Raw genomic sequence first — 23,593 nt, 5'->3', positions numbered from 1 at the left:
GTAGTCTGGAGATTCCAACCAGTGGGTTGAACACTGTTTCTGTGGAATGCGGTTGCCCATCTTCCCAGCCTCCTCTGGCTTTTAGTCCCTGGATCTCTTCTAGTGAAGCCCTTCTAGGGGCATGCAATCCAAAAGAAAGTTTTGACATGACAGGATCATGGGCCACTCCCCCCCAGATTTCATTTCAGTGAATCTGGGATAGAACCCAGGAAGTTGCATTTTAAATACACCTCCTTAGAGGTTCTGAGGCAGCACCAGGCACCACACCTCCAGAAATAATATTGGTTTGTAGCTTCTGTGCTGTCTTCCCAAGAGGAAAGAACATGCATGTAATATAATATCTCTTCCTAGCTCCACATCATCTTTTATACCCAGTCTCTATCGATCCCCATAGTTACCTTGTGAGATGTTCAGAGCACTTAATTACTCTTCTTATTTTACAGTTGGGAGAACTGGGGATAGGAGAGGTTAATGAAGTAGTGCCAGGTCCTACCTTTAGCAAGTGGAGGACCCAGATTTCTCAGTATTTTGCAGGTGTATTTCCTTGATTGCACAGTGCCCCATAGGGCTGCTGCCCACATGTTCTACGATGCCACCTCATGGCGGTCTGCTTGGGAACCAGCCTCAGAAACATTGTGCGTTAGACAAGGGGTCACCTGTGCTCCCCAAAATATCTTGAACTCTGTTGGAATGATTCTACACACTTTACAGTGTAGGGGTTTTGTTCTTGAGGTTCCTCATTCCCAGCTTCTGCAGCATCGTGTTTAGCTACAGAACTCCAAAACACCCAAGAAGCAAAAATCCATGATCCAATTTGTTCTGTATCATTGGGTGACAAGGAGCATATCGTGAGTGGAATAGATTTCTGTAGGTTGTAAGTATTTCGGTCCCTTTCCATCACTTCATGATGGAGAACAAGAGGGCAAACGTGAGCCAGGCAACCTGTCCTCTCATTCTGTGTCTTCCTTCAGCTAGCTTTGTAACCATAGGTAACTTGCCTCGTTTCTCCAGACCACGGGCTCCTCATTTGTACAAGAAAGAAATTTGGAGTCCTTGTAAGGCCTGTCCCAGCTGTAACACACATGATGGCAAACTTCCAAGGGAGAAAAATATCCCCAGGAATACCCTGTTCTTTGGCTTCTTTAATAGAAAAAAAAAAAAAAGACATTTACATTGTAAGCAATGCACTCATGATGCTATTATTGTATTCATTTATTTTTAGATTGGGAAAAATATTTTATCAAATTAATTAGATTTAAAATAGCTCAGTGATTTGTTTTCTCCAGCACTTAGTCATTTTCTTGGCTGATTTGCCCTGTCTCTGTCTAGAAATGTTTTTTCTGTGTCCTGCCTCAGGTTGGTGCCTGGGTCATAAAGTAAAGCATAATGAAAGTACATTCCTCTCAGCCCATGCTTCTCACTTGTTTTCACTTAGACTGATATTTTGTTTTATTGCAGAATTGGGACTAAAAATTTTACTGCAAGTTAAGCAACCAAGCCAGAAATAATTCATAATTCATTGTAAACCCATAGTAGCCATACATGGCTTAACTTGAACTTTACATTCTAAGAGCCAGAACATTTTTTAGGGTATTTTTTTTCTTTGAAATCAAAGTAATAAGCCTACACTGTTCAGAAATGAATTCTCGGTATAGATTTTTGTCAGACTCGTCTGACACTTTAAATAAATTTCAGACTGATGAATTCAGTGTTTGTTTGATAGATATCATAAACATTTTCCTTTCTTGAAAAGCAATCTAGGGAGTATGTATTTGTACTGTAGTTAATGCTGTGTTAAGTCACTGTAATATAGCTGCTGCAAACATTTGTAGAGCACAGAAAAAAAAGCCTTTATTTAAATCTTGCCAGGAGCAGAAATAAAATGAGCAAAAGCACACTGGAGTGAGAGGCAACATAAAGATGGGTACTGCTTCACTACTCTGGGGCAGCGGCATTAGCATTTCATTTGAGCTGCATATCATATACGGAATCATCACTCACAATTTCATGTCTGACTCTGTGGCTTACAATAGATGTTTGTTGAGTGAATAAGTGTTGGATTAGTGCTTTCTTTTGTGATACAGAACTGTCATTTAATCAGTGTGGAGATTAGATGCAGATACCCTGATTGTAATTCCGTTTGTATATTTACATAAGAGTATGAAATAAGAATAAATGAGGTTGGATGCCATGGCTGATGCCTGTAAACCCAGCACTTTGGGAGGCCAAGGGCGGGCAGATCACTTGAGGTCAGGAGTTCAAGACCAGCCTGGCCAACATGCTGAAACCCCATCTCCATCAAAAAATACAAAAATTAGTCAGTCATGGTGCTCGGTGGTGGGCACCTGGAGTCCCAGCTACTAGGGAGGCTGAGGTGGAGAATCACTTGAACCTGGGAGATAGAGGTTGAAGTTAGCCAAGATCACGGCCGCTGCACTCCAGCCTGGGTGACAGAGTGAGACCCTGTCTCAAAAAAAAAAAAAAAAAGACCATCGATTTTACTTAGTAATGAAATATTCTTGGCTGACACACACACAATGAAGACTTCAACAGTTATTTCCACTAAATTATAGGATCATGAAAGATAAGACCATGTTGTATTGTCTTTTTAAATCCCCACCATCTAGCACAGTGCCTGGTTATATAATAAATGTCTAATCCACACACACACACAATTATATATAAAAATGGGTATTCTTATCAAGGGGTAGGTTGGCAGTTTATATGCCATGACTTATTTACAAATTGGGAGAAAGAGATTTCCATAGGTCAGAGAGAGGTTAGGGCAGTAAGGAAAAAGGGCCAGGATGGGCTGAGATGAGAAGATAAAACAGATGACTTGTTTAATATGAATATTAAAGCAGAGTTCATCAGGCTTTGTGATTCTTGGTGACATCTCCAAGGCACACAATTTTTAGATAGCGTTTTTCTTCCCCTTTGCTGTGCTATTTTCCTGTGTCATCCTGGTTAGTTTTATGTTCATAGTCTGATGATTTAGCCACAGTTAGGGTCTCACTCTTCTACTCTTCCTTTAATTTCTATCACTGACATTTCAAGAGCAGATTCAGGTTTCTAGCATTTCTAGCAGGTCTCCTAAGCATGTTAGACTGTGAAACTGTTGAAGCCAGCAAAATTTTGTGCAGTCAATCGAAGCGGGGAGGGTATAGCTATGTTATTGTTTTCACTTTTCGCTTTTTCTAGTTCCGTACAACACAAAATAAGCTTTCACACGTAATTCTTTTTTTTTTTTTTTTTTTTGAGACGGAGTCTCGCTCTGTCACCCAGGCTGGAGTGCAGTGGCCGGATCTCAGCTCACTGCAAGCTCCGCCTCCTGGGTTCACGCCATTCTCCGGCCTCAGCCTCCCGAGTAGCTGGGACTACAGGCGCCCGCCACCTCGCCCGGCTAGTTTTTTTTGTATTTCTTAATAGAGACGGGGTTTCACCGTGTTAGCCAGGATGGTCTCGATCTCCTGACCTCGTGATCCGCCCGTCTCGGCCTCCCAAAGTGCTGGGATTACAGGCTTGAGCCACCGCGCCCGGCTTTCACACGTAATTCTAAGTTTTCATATCCCAATTGTATACGGTTGAGTTTTAGCCAAAACCATTTGTGAGGGAAGGCCTTTACTGATCTCGGATGTGGATGCTGAAACCCATTGCACCTTATTCATGTACTTAGATGTGATAAAAAAACATTAAAATTATATTTCAAAAGTTGTTGTTAGTCGATTTCATAGAAGCTTCTTTCACAATGTGTTTATAGAGTCAGTAACAGGTGGTTTGATCTTCATAAAGAGGACCTGTGATACAGCCATGTACCTGCCCGTGTTGCAGTACACGGTGTACAGCTCTCAGCTGCCCTACCTTTTGCAGCTCTTGTTTCCTGCACGTGAGATGCACTTTGTCCCCAAGTACCTAACTCCTCACTAGCCACTTGTTCCCTGCTTAAATTTTTCTGCCTGCAAAAGACCTTCCCAGGCTCCCCCATTGAAATTATGCCCTAAGTCTTTTGTCTCACCGCAGCACCTAAATCATTTCCTCCTCGACCACCTTCCTGGACTGACAGACTTCTTACTATGTGCCAGGCACTGTTCCACTCTGAGGATGTATGGTCAGCCAGAAAGAGAGATCTCCCTGCTGGAGCTTAGGGCTCACTAGAGAAGAAAGGCAGTAAACAAATAAGCATATCCGGTGGCGTCAGTACCAAATATCCAAGCAAAGATGACCAAGAGAGGTAGAGAGAAAGGGATGCAAACGTGCTAGAGGGAAACCCTTACCGAATAGGTAGCATTTGAGCTAAGACTTCAACAAAACTAGGAGGAAGGCAAGCCGGGTTCTAGAGTAGACTTGTCCCAGGCAGAGGGAAGGGCCCAAGCAAATGCCCAGAAGCTGTGTGAGCTGACTCAGGGGCAGCAAGGGGCCGGGTAGGAGGGAGCAAGGAGGCCAGGGAATGGGTAAGTGATGAGAGCAGAGAGACAAGCAGGGACACAGCCTTGCAGGCCACTGCAAAGGGTCTTTTTTTTTTTTTTTTTTTTTTTTTAATTCTTAGTATAAGGAAGAATAATGGAGGGTTGAGCACAGGAATTTTCCACGTTGAAGTTCCATTTGAAAAGTGTCACTCCAATTGCTGCATGGAGCATCTGCAGAAGACAGACAGGATGGAAGCAGGGAGACCAGTTCAAAAGTTCTTACACAGTTCAGGTGAGAGATGACTGGGTCCACATGGGGGCAGTGGAGAAGGCAACGCATTGTCAGAGTCTAGATGCGTTTTGGAGTTAGGGTTGTCAGGGTTTGCTTGTGGTTGGGATTGGATATGGTTGTAAGTGGAAAAAGGAATCAAGAACAACACCTGGGCAACTGAGTGACTGGCCGTGCTATTTACTGGATGGGGAAGACTAAGGAAGGAAAAGAGAATAACAGATATTTGTTTGGACGTTAAGTTTGAGATTCTCAGAACACATTTAAGTAGTGATATCACATATTTTATTGATCATATGGATCTGCAGTCCAGGGGAGAAACCAACAATATGGATGTCAACATGGCGACATCAGTATAGAGAGAACACAGCACAATTATAACTGTGCATGTGTGTAGCAGATGTGTATTTTCCATCCACTTCCACAAGTATTCAAAAAATGCAACTTTATCTAAGTTCGACTTAGGCTATATTTTGAGACCACATTCCACTGAGAACAGGGAAATTTTACTGCCAATTCAGCCAACGCTTTTAGGTGATTAAATAAAGTTGACATTGTAAACGTAGGTTCTTTATTCTCCCTCTAATTCCTGAGGGCATAGACAGCCTCGTGACATCAGGAAGATTGTCTGGTCCTTAGTTAGCATCCACTTGCACATATGTTGTACTGTCCCAGCATTGGCAGCCAGCCTGGTCTCCCGTTCTGTGAAGCATTACAACATGTGCTGCCGTCTGCTGCCTGCCCCCACTCCCATGCCTGCACACCTTCTTCTTTAGTTGTGCAGATTTTTCCTTCTTTGGGGCCCATCTGGCTGTCCTCCCTTGCCATTCTGAGCACAGACAACTCTGGCTCACACATTCATCACAGTGCTTCCATTTCCAGTAGGGTAGGGAATTCCTGCAAGATCCTCACATCTAAGATTCAGAGGTGCAGAGTGGGTCAAGATCTCTTCTACATTCAACCCCCAAACTCACCTAGGGCTCTAGCGTCCTCTTCCTCTTGGTGCTAGCCCAAGAGGGTTTGGTGTTGGCAGGATATGGGAATCCTCTTTGGAGACACTTGCCAGTGTCTAACTCATCTACTCCCACTCTTGTTTTCCATCAGCCCAGAGATAATTTTTATCTTCCCTTGGCCAAAAGAAAACTGGCTTAGCAAGTATTCTTTCCATTTTTTGACCTCCCTTCTTCACTCCTTGAAACACAGCGTTTGAACTTAAAAGCCAAGAATTGACGTAATTCTCCTCTGATTCCTTTGCCCCAATTATCCTTTAGGGCTGGGGAGTCTTGAGTTTATCACCGTGAATGGAGGAAGGTCATGTGGTAAAAGGGAATGGAAAAAAATCAGGTAAAACTACACAGTGTCCTGAAGAATTTGTATAATTTCTCTCTTTCCCACATTACTGTCAGCTGAATGCGGGAGAAGTTCTTTTTGATTTGCTCAGCATTTTTACCTAGACTTCAATACAGAGCAGGTGCTCAAATATCTGCAAAATGAGTAAAGTGAGTAAAAAACAATGACTAAAGCAAGTAAAACGGTAAATGAGTAAAGTAAGTGAATGTGTAATGCATGATCAGTTCTGTGCTCATATGTACACATGGCGCACATACACAAAAAAGCTTTTATGCTGCTGTTCACATGGGAACAGTGACTCACTGACTGGCCATGACGAGCTTATTGGTAAGAAGAAGATATGACAGCGAGATAGTGCTCAGAGGTAGAAACCTCAAAAATTATTTTGTAATATTCAGAAATTACTCATAATCTAGTATCTGTTTTTACTGGCATTGAAAAGTGAACACTGGACAAGTAGACTGGAGAGAAAACACGTGACCTGTGTGTAAGCGGCGAGGCCTTGTTCTTGAGTGTCACCCCAGCAACCTCCTAAGGCCGTGCTGCTCACACCTGCCCAGAGAGGCCCCTCTACGGACAGAGAACACTCAGCTCAAGATGATCAGAGGACAGAGCTGAAAACCCCACACGAAGAAATTTCTTTGAAGGGCCATATTTTGTATTACATTTTCAAGTTGATTTTATATTTGACTCCAAAACGTGTGTATATGTGTGTGTGTGTGTGTGTGTGTGTGTGTGTTTTGGTTCTGTTTTGTTTTGTTTTTGAGATAGGGTCTTGCTGTGTCACCCAGGCTGGAGTGCAGTGGCGCAATCTCAGCTCACTGCAACCTCCGCCTCCTGGATGTAAGCAATTCTCCTGCCTCAGCCTCCCGAGTAGCTGGGATTACAGGCACCTGCCACCACGCCCAGGTGATTTTTGTATTTTTAGTAGAGACAGAGTTTCACCATGTTGACCAGGCTGGTCTCAAACTCCTGACCTTAGGTGATCCGCCCGCCTTGGCCTCCCAAAATGCTGGAATTACAGGCATGAGCCACTGCACCTGGCCGTATATGTGTTTTAATATAAAAATTAATGGGTTTCTCTCAGCCCAAGTCTTTTATTAAAATCAACACCCCATGGCTGACTTTTCCTGTGACTTCTACGGATAATGTATCCCGTCATACAAGGCAAGGTGTTAGGTCATTAGCAACTTGGCATTTTATTTGAATAAGGTCTTAAAATTCCATCCTCAGAAATCAAACTTAAGTAGTGTCAATACTACTCTACCACAGCCTCTTCCTAGCCTTGCAAAGCAAACAGCTTCCATCTGCACATGCCCAGAAAAATGCTCACCTGTCTGTGACTTTCACTGGCCCCTCTGCATCTGCCAAGGTGATTGTTCTACATGCCAGGATCATCTTTTCATTTACACTTATTTTATGAAACCAAAAATTGACCCAGATTCCGGTGGCATATTATTAAATCTATTGACTGTTCCTCATGTCATGAAAATTGAACAAACTGGTAGAACATCTAAACTCAAAATGTTCTTGCCAATGCATCTTGGTTATTTTCAATAATACCAGGAGGTGATGAGAGCAAATGTCATTGTCAAATGTCCTTATTTTGACTGCCTTCAAAGATACCAGGTCCTGTCTTACCTTCACCACACAGTAACAAGTGGTGCTTTTAAGTAATTAATACCTCACTGTCACTCATTTTTCTCATCCATAAAATGGGCTTGACCATAGCTCCTCAGTCATAGGATGTGAGGGAAACTGAAATAGTAACTGCTCAACACCGTAGTTGGTGCCATGAATGTCAAACAGAGGAGGGTAAAAATCTCAAGGATGCTAGTGAAAAAGCCAGGTGAAGCTTGTGTCCTGGAGGTGAGCAACAAATTGGGTAGCCAGTCCTCCCTTTTCCCTTCCACACTCAAGTCTAGATCTTGAAGAAACCCATTTGAGGGACAGTTTGGGTCTCCAGAGACTCACACCATGATCCACGTCTCTTAGTGGACTGGGGACTCCTTTTCTGTGGGAAGGATTAAAAGGTGGAGTGAGAAGCCAGGGATGTTACCTGTGGGCTGTCCCCTAACATGGAAAGAGGAGAGATGCCATTATCCCAGGCAGTTAGGAGCCAAGGTAGAATACGTGAGTGCTTAGCTCAGCCTGCAGGCACACGGCAGAGCTGGGATTTTTACATGTCTATTATTTATAGGAGTTACACTTTATTTGCATTTTCTCTTTTAAAATATGTTATTCTATGACAACTCTGTGAGGTTGGGATGCTCTTCATTTTACAGAAGATGCAGCCAAGGCACAAAGAGGTAAAGAAACCTGCCCAAGTTTACATGGATAGTAGGAGTCAGGATTGTTCCACCGGAAGCTCAACACTCTGTGGCGCTTTCATAAGCCATGATAGCATTCAGTAATTCTTGTCTTGACTGGTCATGTCAAGACCAGACGAAAGCTTTAACTAAATCTGGAGTTCAGTGTAAAACGTTAGATGTATGTTTTGTGTTACTAGATCAGCAAGAATTGTTACCTAAGGGGATTGATTTGGAAATCGAGATGAAATATGAATTATTTCTCTTACTTTAGAACTTTTTACAACTTTTATTACAACCGTATTTTTATAAATTTTTATTGTTTAAAATTATTATATACTTTATGTGGTAAAATAGATAAACTAATATAAGAGGGTTTATGTACCTAGATGTAACACATACTAATATTTTGCCATATTTACTTCCAACTTTTTCTTTGTAAGGAAGGAAATACTTTAGTAATGAAGCAGGCATCCCCTCTCTCACTCATCCAGACCCCTTTCCCACCTCCTCAGAGGTAGCTACTAGGTGGTTTATATTACGTGTTTAAACATTTTACATAAATAGCCCAGTTCTGTATGTTGGTTTTGCAGCCTCTATTTTTCTCTCAACTGTTACACAGGAAGTTGGCCCACAGAGATAGAGCTAAGAGATTTAGCTTTGCTTTATCTTTTTAGGTGTAGCTCTTACCACATAAAACACCATTTCCAAAGAGAGAAACAGATGCCATGTGGGGCCTTTGCAGTCCTCTGAATGGGTGCCCCTAAGCACCTTTTCTTTCCTGGGTTCCTGTGAGAGGCCCCACTGGTCTGGACTGAAGAGAGACTCTGGAATTTGAATCTACAGTATCTTTTGGTTCACGCTTGTTACACAAGAATTTAAATACTTCCCAAGAACAGAGTCAGTTCTTCAAGGGCAAGGTATCATGTGCTGATGTGCCACCTTATGATAGACTTAATAATATTTGCTGAATTATAGCAGCATAAGTTATAATAAGCTGATTAACACAGTGAACCCATTAGAAGACATTTATCAGGTATGCAGTCCCTGACAGGGTTACTTTTTATGACTGAGACACGAGACGGAGGTCCTTATTTAGGCAGCCCTTATTCAGTGCTTATTAGCTTGAGTCAGATACTCGTGTTTATCTAAACCAGGGTGTGTCAGTTTATGGTCAGTTAAAGAGAGGTGCCTCCTGGTAAACCTTCAGGTTTATACACATGGCACCAATACAGTATATTATAATACATATAATGTAACAAATTACTGTATGTAATAGATATTAAATTATTTAGTATAATATACAGTAATATACAATACAATACACTAATACGATGAAATCCATGCACGTTATGCCATCTTTTCCACTTTTACAGAATTTCAAAACTTGGACTGAAAAATACTTATTGTGCTCTCTTTTTGGGCCAGGCACAGTGCTCAGCACATTACTGTATTCATTCATCTCATCAAGCAGTGATGATCTTACAATTTACATTTGATGAAACTGAGGCTTATCCAACATCAGGGCTTATCCAAAATTAGGCAGCTGCCAACAGCGCTTTCTGGTCAACCGCGCACGGCCTTTACTCCTCAGAGGAGGTAGCATTATCTGTCTCACTCTGTAACACCCACTGAAAGAAATGTGGCCTCTGCTGGTACAGAAGCCTCCTTGTAAAAGCCACCTGCTGGCCACCTATGCTTTTACCTCAAAGCCCGCTTCACATTTTAGGAGTTCTCCTAACCTTTCAAGTCTCAATGGCAGGTATACATCGTCCATCTTCTTAGTATCAGCCATCAGGATTGAAGCGAATTTACAGCTCCAGTCATGAGCCTTGGCACATTTCTGATATGAAGTATAAATATTTGAATGCTAATTATTGTAAAACAAACAGGCCACTGAGTCCAAAGCAGATGAATGTTGTTTCTGGAAGCCAGCAGACCCTAACTAGTAGGCAGCTTGTGTTGTGTCTCTGCACAATCACTGATAGACGTCTGGAATCATTTCCACCTCCCCCTTCCTCAACTGGGAGCTGCCCAGAGTGGCTCACATATGTGAATCTTTGCCTTTTAAACTAGTTCCCATCTGCCCTGTCTCTTGAGCAAAAACCCTGTACTGCTGGAATGACCTGACCCAGAAAGATAATGGCATCATCTTTCTAAGAGCAGCTCACCCTTGTCCAGCCTCAGCTCACCGTGAGTCTGTCCAGCATGCACATTCTCATCCGTGGCACACTGGACCCCGGCATTCCACTGGATTGAAACCACTGATTCTCCTCCACACCCATGCATCCTTCGAGGTCCAGCTCTGGACCTCCTCTTCTTTGAAGGCTTCCAGGCTTACTTTAATCCATATTGCTTGTCATTTATTTAGCAGTCCTGGGACCAAGCAACAACGCAGACAGAACCGTTTTGCCTTCCTGCCGAGGCAGCAAACCCCTGCAACCGTGGGCCTAATGCCTGTAGTCTCTTCGGAAATGTTAGTAAATTGGTAGCCCATTCTGCCCAGGCAAAATCCACTTGGCAGGTGTCCCAAGCCTAAGCTAGCTCTGACAAATGCGGGGCATGCGAAGGTATGGATTGTAAAGCCTAACTGGGAACATCATTTACTCCAGCAAACGAAGATAGGGGTGTCAGAGGATCACTTGTTCTGCTAAATGTAGGGAGCTGGAGTGAAATTAGACATAGTACTTTGTGGCCAAAAGGAAAAATAAATCTTATTAAAATTTTAAGGCTGGTGCTTGAGTTGACTCCAGCAATTTTTTCTGGCTTCGTGTTCTAGTGAAAAAAAGACAGGGGCTTTGGGACAGTAAACCAGAGGGAATCAGTTGGAGCTTTCGTAGGCCTAAGCTTAGAGACAAATTGTGTTTAGTAAGGAATTTGTTGTCAAGATTAAACTGAGACGAGGAATTGAAACGAGACAATGTGAGTGAGGTAGATACGGTGCCCAGCACAGCACAGGCATTTGGCCAGTGGCAGCCTGGGATACCTTTGCTGCTCGTGTACCCACCAGCCTGCTGACTCCTGCCACGACTGCTGTTAATGACTCGGACCTAACCCTACAACAGCCTAACCGTGGTTTTGCCTAGAGACACCCAGACACTTCTGCCAGGCTGAGAAACACAGTAGACGAGGAACCCTTGCCCTCCAGAACCAACCAACAGCCCCTGGTCAGGCAATGCCATGACAGTACATTTCCCCCACTTATTTTCTTAATTCCAGACATTCATTGATTTCAGAAATATTTATTGGGAGCCTTCCACAGGCCAGCCCACGTTGGTTGGTGGGAATACGAGACTGAGTAAGATGTAGTCCCCGCCTTCAGGAACCTTACAGGCATCCCCATTGAGGGTTACTCAAACATCTGAATTTTACACTAACCGGAAGCCCAGGCACCAGTGTTTTAAACTTATGACTCAACCAAGCGAGGTCACTGGGTCGGCCAGCGGTGCCCTTCTTAGCAGGTGGGACTGCCCCATGCATTCTGGTGTCAAACAGCCCCATCAAAAGGAGGGGGCGCTGCCTGCAGGGGGGCTGCCCTTCTGAGGAGGCAAGGACTTGCAATCCCGCAGGGCTGTACTCCTTAGAGCGGGGGACGGCCTCCCCCACCACAGGCTCCGCTGACCTGGCCGACCTTTTTCTTTCTTTTCTTCTGGACATTGGCTTAAGAATAGACAGAGACTACAGGGAGAATGAATGAGGGAGTGCCTCCTTGGTGTTCTGGCTTTAGCAGTCTGGAGACTCTCACATTTACCAAAAGCGAAGAAAGAAAAGAGAAGGGCCCATTTGTAAAAAGTGCCAATAAGGGTGTTAAGAGAGAAAAGAATTCCAGCTGAGGGAGGTATCTTCCACTCTGCTGCAGACTGGATGTTTTCTTGGATATGTGACAAGAGCTAATTTTAGAAAAAATGATTCTTGAAAGAAAATGACTCCTGAAGGCCATTAAGATACACAAGTATCTCACCACAGCTCACATGCTAAATCTTCTTTATTATTTCAACATTAAAATAAATACTTAGACTTAACATTAGTCCAGACAACTCTTCGACACAAAAAAGGACGTGAACGTGTCTCAGACCCACAGAAAACCTGGGCAGCTGGTAATTCATAGCAGACACATCCATCAAAGTGTGAAAAAAAAAAATGAAAAGCACTCTGCAGTCAAGAAAATGGGCAATAAAGCTCGTCAACCACAAGGCTTAAGAGGGACATCGTTAACGTGGTAAGACCTAGAATTAACTTCTCTTTGCCCTTGAACAAAATAAGAAGTTAGCTGCATTAACCTTAAGCTGCATTGTAATGTTCCTCTGTGGCAGTGTTTACATTTCATAGTTTCATCTGACAACTCGTAATAAATTGTGCCTTTTGGAAAGTGGGATTTCTCTCAGAACGATTTGAAGGAGAATTTAAACACTCTATTGTGCTAGTTCGAATATCCGTAAGAAATGTGACTCGTGTCTTTGTTTGGGAATTAGTATCTAAGATATGGGTACTGACTTCTTCCTAAGCAAGTGGAACAATCGCCGTGATTTCCAGCGGAGGGGCACTTTTGATTTTGCCTCTAAAAATAGAAGTTCCCTAGAGGCCTGGCCAGAAAGGGCAAAGAACAGGGAAAAAGAATGGAAATGGAGAAAAGTAGTCCAAATAGGCAGCGAACATCCACTGGGAATTCAAACCTTTGCATTGCCAGGTAATAATGTTAGAATTGCAGTGGAAAGGAAAAGAAAGTCACACCCAATCCAGTATGAGTATAATCTTGCCAGTGCTATTCCCAGGGGAAAACTGGCAAGAACTCGACAGCCCCAGTCACTTAAACCATCACAGAGAAAGCACATGTGAAGGTGTGATTAAGGAGCACTTTCCCATTGGTGCCTGGGGACAGACGATTTGCCTGATGGGCCTCTTATATCCCCTGATGTCATTTATATCACACCAGCTAATGATGGGATATGGCATTGAGTATTACCGACAACTTTCTTTAAGCTGCATAATTATACGATTTCAGATATACTATATCAGAGGAAAAGACGTGTTTTCTCTTGCTTAGCTAAGCCTTCCTATTATTGGGCTTATGGTCATTTCAAGGAAAACAATGATCCAGGGCTGTAACATTGATGGCGTCCCTCGCCTCTCTCTAACCTGGATTCGTTACAGATATGCTGATGACTGAGACCCATGGTACAGATCGTGATTTCTGTAGCATTTTGCTAGCAGAGGATTTGACGTTGCCTTGAGACTTAATCATTTTGGAGAATGTTCCCTTAATTGGCAGCAGAAGGTTTGCAGCTCCAGAGGCTGTAGCGGAGGCTTTTGGATTATTAAAAGTTGAGACCTAATCACAAATTGAGGCAGTGCAGCAAATCCACTCCTTCCTATTATTCTTGTGCATTAGGAGCCACTTAAGCTCCACCTAATGAAGAGTCTTCATTCTTTGCATTGGAATACTCCTTTAAAGATGCTCAGAGAGCTTCACAAATCCTGCCTCTTTCTACTCCCCAGCACAGCAGGCAGAGAGAGCAAACTCTGCCACAGCGTCCTGGCACCAACGCAGCCCCCTCTATCCTGCCAGGTGCTTCTTCTCTTTATTTGTGTCCTCTGACATCCTCTCATCCTTCTCCCTTCCTTTCTCGTATGTCATCTCCCCATGACAGACAAGGCTTCCCACCTTCTGGTTTGAAACTAGGCGTTTTCATATAATGGAGGCTACGTCTGTGTTGATGCAATGAAAAACAAAAAAGCCCTGTAAAATATTTCAACCTGAGCCACTGTGAGTGACCATGGCCCAGGGAACAGTCTTAGGAAGTCCTGAGAACATGTGCCTGAGGCAACTGGGTCACAGTTTGGTTTTACACACTTTAGGGAGAGAGGAATTGTGGATACAATCATTAATCAATACATGAAAGGTGTGCACTGGTTCAGCCTAAAGTGGTGGGATATTTTGAAATGGGGCCTTATAGGTCATGGGTACAGTCAAAGATTTTCTGATTGGCAACCAACTGATTGGCAGTTGATTGAAAGAGTTAAGCTTTGTCTCAAGACTTGAAGTCAGTAGAAATACATGCCTGAGTTAAGAGGGGTTGTGGAAGCCAAGGTTCTTGTTATAGAGATGACGCCTCATAGGGAATATCCTTCAGAGAGGATAGATGTACATGTCTCTTTTGGGACTTTAAAGGTGTCATATTCATATTTAATCTCTCCTAGGTCCAGGAAAGGCCTAGAAGGGGAAAGGTAGGCTGCGTTAATGGAGATTCTCTACCAATGCAAATTTCCCCCACCAAAGACAGCTTTGCTTGGCCATTTCAAAATATGTCAAAGAAATATATTTTGGGGTAAAATATTTTTATTTCCTTCGGGGTCTGCTATCTGTCATGTGATGCTATACCAGAGTCAGGTTGGAATTTGGTATCTTATCACCACGAAGAGTTTGGTCGGTTTATGATGTCTATTTTAATATTAATCCTGGTCAGTTGTGTCCAAACTCCAAAGGGAGAGGGAGTATCTGGAGGCCTGTCTGACTTCCCTTCCAGTCATGACTGGAAATTCAGTTTTTCAGGTTTCTCTGGGGTCCGTCTGGCCACGAAGGGTCTGTCGGGTCAGTTGAGGGGTTTAGGAGTTTATTTTCAGTTTACATCTGTGTCAACCTTCAGAAAATATGATTAAGTACAGAGTTTATTTGAGTGCAAAGCTTGAGGCTGGCCACCTGGGAAAGCACCAACTGCAGATGAATGGGGTCAGTGTTTCCAAAACGGAGAAGTTAAAGTTTCAATTATATAGGCAGAGACAGAGAAGTTCCAGCAGGATCACAGCATTTTCCATACGAGACCAGGTATATATGCCACAGCTGTTTGATTGGTTACAGATTGTTCCATTTTAAGCAAGAATACTTTACTATTCCATGAGGAGGCGTAATGATCTGAGAGGGTCTCATCTCTGGTGCTGCTTGGTCTTTCTAATTATTTACAGGAACCAAAAGGCAGAAGTTGCAGCTGTCTGACACAGGCGGCATAGCCACATTCCTCTCAAGGCTCAAGATATTTTCAAGTTCCAATAGCTTTAAGTTTGAATTATTTTAAATTTGAATTATTTAATTTTACATCTGATCATTTGAATCCTGCCATGAAATTTCCCAAGTTCACTTTCTCAGCTAGAGTTCCTGCAGCTTCTTGACTCATCAAACTAAGGTCGTATTAGCTTCTGTGGTGTGGGGGGCACTGGCTCTCAGCTCCAAGCCCTCTAGGCCAGAGGTTTTGAGCTCCTCCCAGCAGCTCAACGCTTTTTTGTTGTTGTTGCACTTCCCATCACTCTGCACACATCTCATCTTTGCCTCTGTTTTTTAAAAATATTTTCTGGAGCAAAAATATTTTCTGGAGCAAAAATATTTTCTGGAGCAAAAATATTTTCTGATTTGCTGAAATCAGAAACCTATCTCGTTTTTCAGTTGCCCACCAGAGCTGTTGCTCAGTGCAGGGAAACCAGGAAATGATGACTACCAGTTAGAAACAAAAAGACTAGCTTTTAAGTCAGCTGCTGTAGCCTTGGTATTCCCAGCATGGAACTTCTAAAACCTGTGGAATTTCCTTAGTGATAGGACTGTTTTCATTTTGCTAATGAGGAAACTTACTTTGCTTTCCCAGATAGCTTCACCTTGGGTTCTGATCACCAGAAAGGTCAACCAGATGAAATTGCAGGGTTTCAGGAGGCTGAGGCAGGAGAATCACTTGAACCCAGTTGGTGGAGGTTGCAGTAAAACAAGATTGTACCACTGCACACTCCAGCCTGGGTGACAGAGCAAGACTCTGTCAAAAAAAAAAAAAAAAAAAGAAAGAAAGAAAAGAAAAGAAAGGAAGAGAGGGAGGGAGGAAGAAAGGGAGGAAGGGAAAAGGAGAAAAAAGAAATTGCAGGGTTATTGTAGGATTTGAGCTTTTTGAACCTTGGGCTGCCAGACCTCCAGGGAGAAGAGCACTCCCTGAGATTAAGTTCTCTCACATGGCCAGTGATTTAATCAATCATGCCTATCTAATGGAACCCTAATAACAACTCTAGATTCTGGGGTTCACTGGAGCTTCTGATTCATGAACACACTGATGTGCAGGGCGAGTGATACACCCAGATTTCACAGGGAAAGAACGTGGAACTGCATTCACCCCAGATCTCACCCTGTGTGCATCCTTTACAATAAAACCATAGCTGTAAATATAGTACTTTGCTGACTTCTGTTAGTCATGTTAGCAGATTATCCAACCTGAAGTGTGTCCTAGAGTCTGGGGATTGGTAGTTGAACAGGTAAAAGTGTGAGTGGCTTTGAGTAACTTGTGAGTAACTTGCCCAGAACCACAGAGCTAGCAAGCAGCAGATACTACATGCAAATCCACATAGCTGGCATGTGAAATGAGGGCAGTCTCCTGGAGGCCTGAGCCCTTAACACATGGGGTCTGCACTGACTCCCAGTAGCAAGTGTCAGAATTATACTGCAGTGCACCCGGTGGGATGCAACAGAATAACTGTTATTAAGGATAATTTTGCAATTTCTCACAGAAGTCTTGAAATATTAGAAACGGCTTCTAGACCTTTATGTTGAGCATTACAGCTCAAAGCACTGTCCCTGGGTGGACAGGTTAGACAGATCATGCGGAAGGTGCTCCTCAAAGTGTGGGCCCAGACTATGCACATCCACAACTGTTCATTACCAGTTCCTGGTAAGATGTTTACAGAACTTGAGAGCCGGCATATAGAAACTTTTATAGCAATTGGACAATGCCAAGACATTCAGAAATGGAAATATTAAAATATCACACAGTGACAGTTTGGATAAAAAATTATCCTTCACCACAGATAGTTTGAGGAGTGTAAATTTAGAAAATGTAGCCTTGGTTGGTATGATCAGATGGAATTAGAACTGAGTGTGAGAGGTGTGAGCCATAGGATGAAGCAGATGGATTTGCATGTAATATCTGCTGCTTGCTAGCTCTGTGGTCCTGGGCAAGTTACTTAATTGCTCTGGGTCTCAGTTCCCTCATCTAGAAAATGGATATGGCAGTATTTCCTATCTAATTCGATGCTGGAAAGACCAAATAAAATAATCCAGAACAAATGCTAACCACAAACCTGTATATATAGTAAGTTAACTGTGGGTATTAATTCTTCTACGTTCGCTTCTTGGCATCCGTGGTTCTGGCTTGGTTAAAGTATATTCTGTCTATGTAGGTTTGATGTATTACTGTATATAAAATCCATGGCCTTGGTCTCATGTGAATACAAAATAAAGCAAGCACTGTTTAAAAGCCACAATTTATACATGTAAGGGAATGTTGCTTTTTGTAGAATCCCTCTGGGATGCTAGAGTACTGTCTGAAAATGTTGCAATTGTTGGAAGCATTTTTAGGACTTTTTCTTTTTTGCTTAATTTTTCTTTCTAATTATTATGGGTCCAAGATAGTTGTATATGTTACTGATGATTCTGGGAACTTATTTAACATTTCCATTAGAACCTGTTCCAGTGATCCTCTGATGTAACAAATCACCTTAAAATGTAGGAGTTTACTCAGCATCGTGCAATATGCCCCTGTGACAAACCTGAACATACACCCCTGAATCTAAAATGTAAAACAAATACATAAATAGGTAGATAAATGTATTTATACACATCTATACATATCTCAAACCAAAGCCAACAAAAAATAACGTCGTGGTTTAGAACAACAATCTATCATTATCACTCACCATGGACTGACTGGGCTAGACTGGTTCTCCTGTCTGGTCTTCCACAGGGTTGCAGTCAGATGTTGGCTGGGGATGGAGTCATTGGAAAGTGCAACAGGCTGGACATCCAGAATGACTTCTTCGCGCTTCACGTTTGGTGCCTGGGCTGGGATGGCTGGGACGGCCGGAACAGCTTGGGGCTGGCTGGGTATCTCTCATTCCATGTGGGCTCTCCTAGCTTGGGTTTCCTAGATGTATGCTGGGCTAAGCTTAGGGATGTGTCTTCACTGGTGGCTGGCTTCCCCCAGAGTGAGTGTTCCGAGAGGCGGGAAGTGGAAAATGCTAGATCTGGGCCTGGTAACTGGCATAGTATCACCACCGCCATATTCTACTAGTCCAAGCAGTCATTGAGCCTGTCCTTATTTAACAGGGGGAGACACAGACCCTGCCTCTCTCTAGGTGGAGGGTCAAAGAATCTGTGTCCACCTTTCACCTGCCATAAAGCTACAAAAGGAATGTAGTTTTCTTACTTTAGCATGTCCTTTCCCACCAGCGACATTGTATGATTTCCCAGGGTGACCACATTGAGGTAGGAATATCCATTTTGCTTTCAGTTCCTTCTTTTTGAGTGAAAACACCACCATTGTATTACAGCCATGCCCGACATGCCTCTGTGTTTTGGCATTGGTCAGCCTGTACTCAGGAAGGAGCATGGGAGTCACAGATTTCGCCTGGCAGGCCCTCCCCTCAGAATCACCCTACTTTCTGAGTATCTGATTTCTACTAGTGACCTCCTTGTAGTCTGTGTTGCCTCCCTGCACTCTTCTCTGCCTTACCTGCCACCAAGGAATCTCCTGAAAGCCCGTGGAACCAATGCATCACGCCCTTGCTCTCAGAACTTCAGTCTCCTCCTGTGTCTTAATACGGCATGTGTCCCACCCATCCAGGTAGGGACTACAGACCCTCCACAGCTGGAAGCGGATAGCTTTCCAATTATGTTTTCCCCAAATGGTCTTGCTGCTTCTTTCAGCATCGCCACCAAAACACCCATGCATTGCCACAGACACACAAGGCCCTCTGCAACACACACACAAACACAAGCTCACATCATTTACCCAGCCAATATGTATTGAATATCTGCCTGTGCTGGGCTTTGTACTCAGCTTGAAGTTCCAGCAAGCTTAATTATTATTTTCTTATTCCACAAACATACCTTAGGTTATTTTCCCTTTCCAGGACTTTGCTTAAGTTCCTGAGGTTAGGAGCACTTCTTATGAATGTTTTATTGTTTCCTTTGGTACCAAGTGCTGTGCTACCCACGTAGCAATACAATATTCGTTGCAATGATGCACAGAGGAGCGGTTCATTCTGTCTTTCATTGTATCTTACTTTTCATCTCTGCCCTTTTTGTTACCCTTTCTCTGAGTCTCATCTAGAATCAGCAAGCTCTCTCCTCATCTCTCCTCCTATTTAAAGTTTTAATGTACTTCCCTCTTATCTCACCAAAAGTTCATGGTAAGGGTGAAATAGGAGGGCAGTCTTGGGGACATCGTTCGGGCACCCTGAAATAACATTCACCCGCAGACACAGTCAGTGGAGCATTGTTTTATTCAGTGCCATCGGCGGACTTCTGGTATGTTCTAGGCAGCCTTCCAGACTGGGGAGAACAGGAAGAATCAGATATGGTTGTCACTCCTTAGAAGTGCACAGCAGCTACTGTAATATCTATGAGCTGTGAGCTTTTGGTGGTCTGATAAGCAGACAAGAGAGGGCAAACTATGCTTACCTCTCTGGGTTTGCTTTATCAAATTGGAATTTTATAATCTCAAAAGTAGGGGGAACTTGTGGGCTGGGGCCCTACTGTCTCATCAAAGTGGGAAGGCGGACTTGTCCCTGAGTCCCATGGGGAAGATTTTGCAAATATACACTCATCCATCGCCTCTCTCCAAAGACTCACCTGAAATGGTGAGATCCCTTGTTTTGCAGAGGTTGGTGGGAGGTGGGGTTGGGGCAGGGACAGATATGACACCTGGATTTAGCTAAAACTCCTGGATGATTCTGGTTTCTAGTGCCCCTTCTACAATCCCACTCCACCACCTACAGAAACACTGCTCAGGATAGAATGTCCCCAGCAGCATCTGAGCAGATGCCCTATGTTGGCTAACTGTGCCATCTGGCTGTTTTTCAGGTTCATTCTGCCACCCATCTGCTTTAAGACACAAGGTGCTGACCGCAGAGACCTGCCATGAAACCACACTTGAAGCAATGGAGACAAGGAATGCTTTTCGGAATATTCGCTTGGGGGCTCCTCTTTTTGCTGATTTTCATCTACTTCACCGACAGCAACCCCGCTGAGCCTGTGCCCAGCTCCCTCTCCTTCCTGGAGACCAGGAGGCTCCTGCCGGTGCAGGGGAAGCAGCGGGCCATCATGGGCGCCGCGCACGAGCCCTCCCCGCCTGGGGGTCTGGACGCACGCCAGGGGCTGTCCCGCGCCCACCCAGCCAGTTCCTTTCACGCGGGGCCTGGAGACCCGCAGAAATGGGCCCAGTCCCAACATGGGTTTGAACATGAAGAGTTTTTTTCATCCCAGGTGGGAAGAAAATCTCAAAGTGCTTTCTACCCGGAGGATGACGACTACTTTTTTGCTGCTGGGCAGCCAGGGTGGCACAGCCACACTCAGGGGACATTGGGATTCCCTTCCCCCAGGGAGCCAGGCCCGCGGGATGGGGCTTTTCCGGCTGCACAGGTCCAGAGGAGGCGGGTGAAGAAGAGGCACCGGAGGCAGAGAAGGAGCCACGTGTTGGAGGAGGGCGACGACGGCGACAGGCTGTACTCCTCCATGTCCAGGGCCTTCCTGTACCGGCTCTGGAAGGGGAACGTCTCCTCCAAAATGCTGAACCCGCGCCTGCAGAAGGCGATGAAGGATTACCTGACCGCCAACAAGCACGGGGTGCGCTTCCGCGGGAAGCGGGAGACCGGGCTGAGCAGGGCACAGCTACTGTGCCAGCTGCGGAGCCGCGCGCCCGTGCGGACGCTGGACGGCACCGAGGCGCCCTTCTCTGCGCTGGGCTGGCGGCGCCTGGTGCCCGCCGTGCCCCTGAGCCAGCTGCACCCGCGCGGCTTGCGCAGCTGCGCTGTCGTCATGTCTGCAGGCTCAATCCTCAACTCCTCCTTGGGCGAGGAAATAGGTAGGTCTCAGTGCGGGGACCAGGTCGCCTTGTCTTGAGCCAGTGTGTCCCTGGGAGCTGGTTCTTTCCGTGCGCGCCTCTGGATCTCACTGGCGGGGCAGGCTGGGGTCTCCACACCAGGTGTTTCTTATGTTAGCTGGAGATTCTTCAGGTGATTTCCCCTTGCTGGCGCAGAATGAATCTCTCTGGGGTCACAGCGGACGTACTCTTCGGGGGACTCTTAGAGCAAGGATTTGGGGAATGCTGGGAAACAAGAAGGGTCCTCCCCATAGCTGATGCCAGTGGGCAGTGGAAGGAAAGCGCCGCCCCTTGCCCCAGGTGCCCTTCTCGCTCTTCAGACTTCGTATCCCATAGAAACCGCAGTCTGCATGGATAGGCTCCCAGGCGGGCCCCCGAAAGCCGGGTGAACCCATCTTGCAGTGGGAATATGGGAAGGGAACAAGAGGAGGAGGAGGATGCAGGAAAGCAAGAGCTGCTCAATCAGGGCATCACCTCCAAAGAGCAGGGTGCATGAAGATCATGTTGGTTACTGTGGGCTCTGAGAAGAGCCCAGCTGCTGTTGGGAACATCTTTCCCATGGGAGCATAAGTTCTGGCCTCCCAACTGTTGGCGCATATCCAACCTTTGGGGCTCTGCCAGTGCACCTACCGGGGACCTTCTCCAAGATGGTAAATAACACACAACACCTGGGCTTCCTCCCTCCCTGCCAGGCTCTGTCTTCACATCCCTGTCAAGAGCGCTGGAGCACATCTGTTTCCCGACTCCTGTATCAGTCAGGGTTCTCCAGAGACTCACACCAGGAGGATATGTGTCTATACAGAGAAAGATTTATTTTAAGGACTTGACTCTCATAATCGTGAAGGCTGGCAAGTCTGAAATAGGTAGTGCAGGCCAGCAGATGGGAAACTCAGGCGGAGCTTCTGTGTTGCTGTCTTGAGGCAGAATTTCTTGTTAAGGAAACTTCAGTCTTTGTTCTTAAGGCATTCACCTGGCTTGAGGAAGCACACCTGCATTGTGAGAGTTGTCTGCTGTTCTCAAAGTCTAGTGATTTCACTGTTAATCACATCTTAAAAACACCTTCCCAGCAACATCTAGACTAGTGTTTGACCAACCAGCTGGGCACTGTGGCCTAGCCAAGATGGCACACAACATGAGCCATCGCTATGTCTTCCTAGTTTTGAAGTAAAATGCCAGTTCTAATCTTTTTTGATTGATGGGGGCATGGCAGGGTTCAAATACATTTGCCTCCTGCAGAGTGGTGTAGGTTCTGCACCAGATGGGCCAGCATTGGCCCTCCTCAGAATTCCCCTTCCTGGCTGGATCACATTCACTTCCCTACCTGCCCCAGCCTCTCACCTTGTCTTGCCAGAGATACCCAGGCTCTTGTGTTCCCATAGCTGGGCTTTCTCCCTCAGCAGTTTCAGATTCCTTTGCTCCCAGAACTGCCCCCGTTCCCAGGCTAATTCCATTGCTGCACCGGTCAGCAAGCAGCTTGGCCCTTTAGGCTAATTCATTTGACAAATATGTGTTTAACCCCTAATATGTGCTTGACTCTGTACTAGGAGCAGTAAAACAAATGTGAATCAAATACAGCATCAGCCTCAAGTCCAGATGTAAGACAATCGTGTCCTGTACACTCTCACAGTAGGCAGTGTTAGGTCATAACTGGTCTGGAAGCGACATTCAGGGAATGTTGCTCCCTCTTTGCAAATAAGTAAAATTTGTTGTCTTCATTTTAAGTGGATCCATTAGTTGTTCTGTGTCCTGGAAGAGTGGCCCATGTTCCAGAGTTGTCTTAGGATAGGGTGAAGCCACTGTAGGCAGGCTCAGAAGCCCAGACCTCAGCTCAGCAGAAGTCCTTGGGCGTGAGGCTAAATGAGAAATATTTTTAAAGTTAAAAAAAAAAAAAACAAGATAGTGAGTCTGGAATCAAGGTCTGGGGTCCCTGTGTCCCTGTGCTGACATTACAGCAGGCTCATAATAACACAGTCCATGTGTCACATAAGCTTGTAGCCAAAGCCAGAGCAGAGCAGCCTGCAATTTATTAAGAAGAAGCAGTGGTTTAGAGGTCCCCGGGGTGAAATAACACCACAGTTCTTTCTCATTTCTGAGGGCCAATATTAATAATGTAGAGAAGGAATTTAAGTATTATGCTTGAAGCAGGCAGTTACTTGCTTCCGGTTTGGTTTTGTTTTAAACACCTCTGCATCAGAGGTGAAGATCTGGATTGCTCTTGCATGCCAGTGAGCAGTCCCTTGTCCTTTATTTCTGCGTAAATATCCCTGACCAGAATCTTGTAAACTCTAGAATTTGGAAGAGAGCATGAAAGACACTGAGAAGTCCATGTTTCTGGGA

The 23,593-nt window shown here is 44.6% G+C and overlaps 1 protein-coding gene across 1 annotated transcript in view; it reads left to right on the top strand.

Moving 5' to 3' along the window:
- The window catches only part of ST6GAL2 (ST6 beta-galactoside alpha-2,6-sialyltransferase 2), an 85,342-nt gene that overhangs the window by 22,538 nt on the left and 39,211 nt on the right, over positions 1–23,593 (top strand). Inside the window, exon 2 of the mRNA XM_050754193.1 lies at positions 20,239–21,238. Coding sequence (XP_050610150.1) covers positions 20,296–21,238 — 943 coding nt within the window. The 5' untranslated portion in view covers positions 20,239–20,295. The remainder of the gene's footprint in view (positions 1–20,238; positions 21,239–23,593) is intronic.

Source organism: Macaca thibetana, chromosome 13, assembly GCF_024542745.1.
Source record: "Macaca thibetana thibetana isolate TM-01 chromosome 13, ASM2454274v1, whole genome shotgun sequence".
Lineage (NCBI taxonomy): Eukaryota > Metazoa > Chordata > Mammalia > Primates > Cercopithecidae > Macaca > Macaca thibetana.
This window is presented reverse-complemented; position numbering and strand designations above follow the sequence as displayed.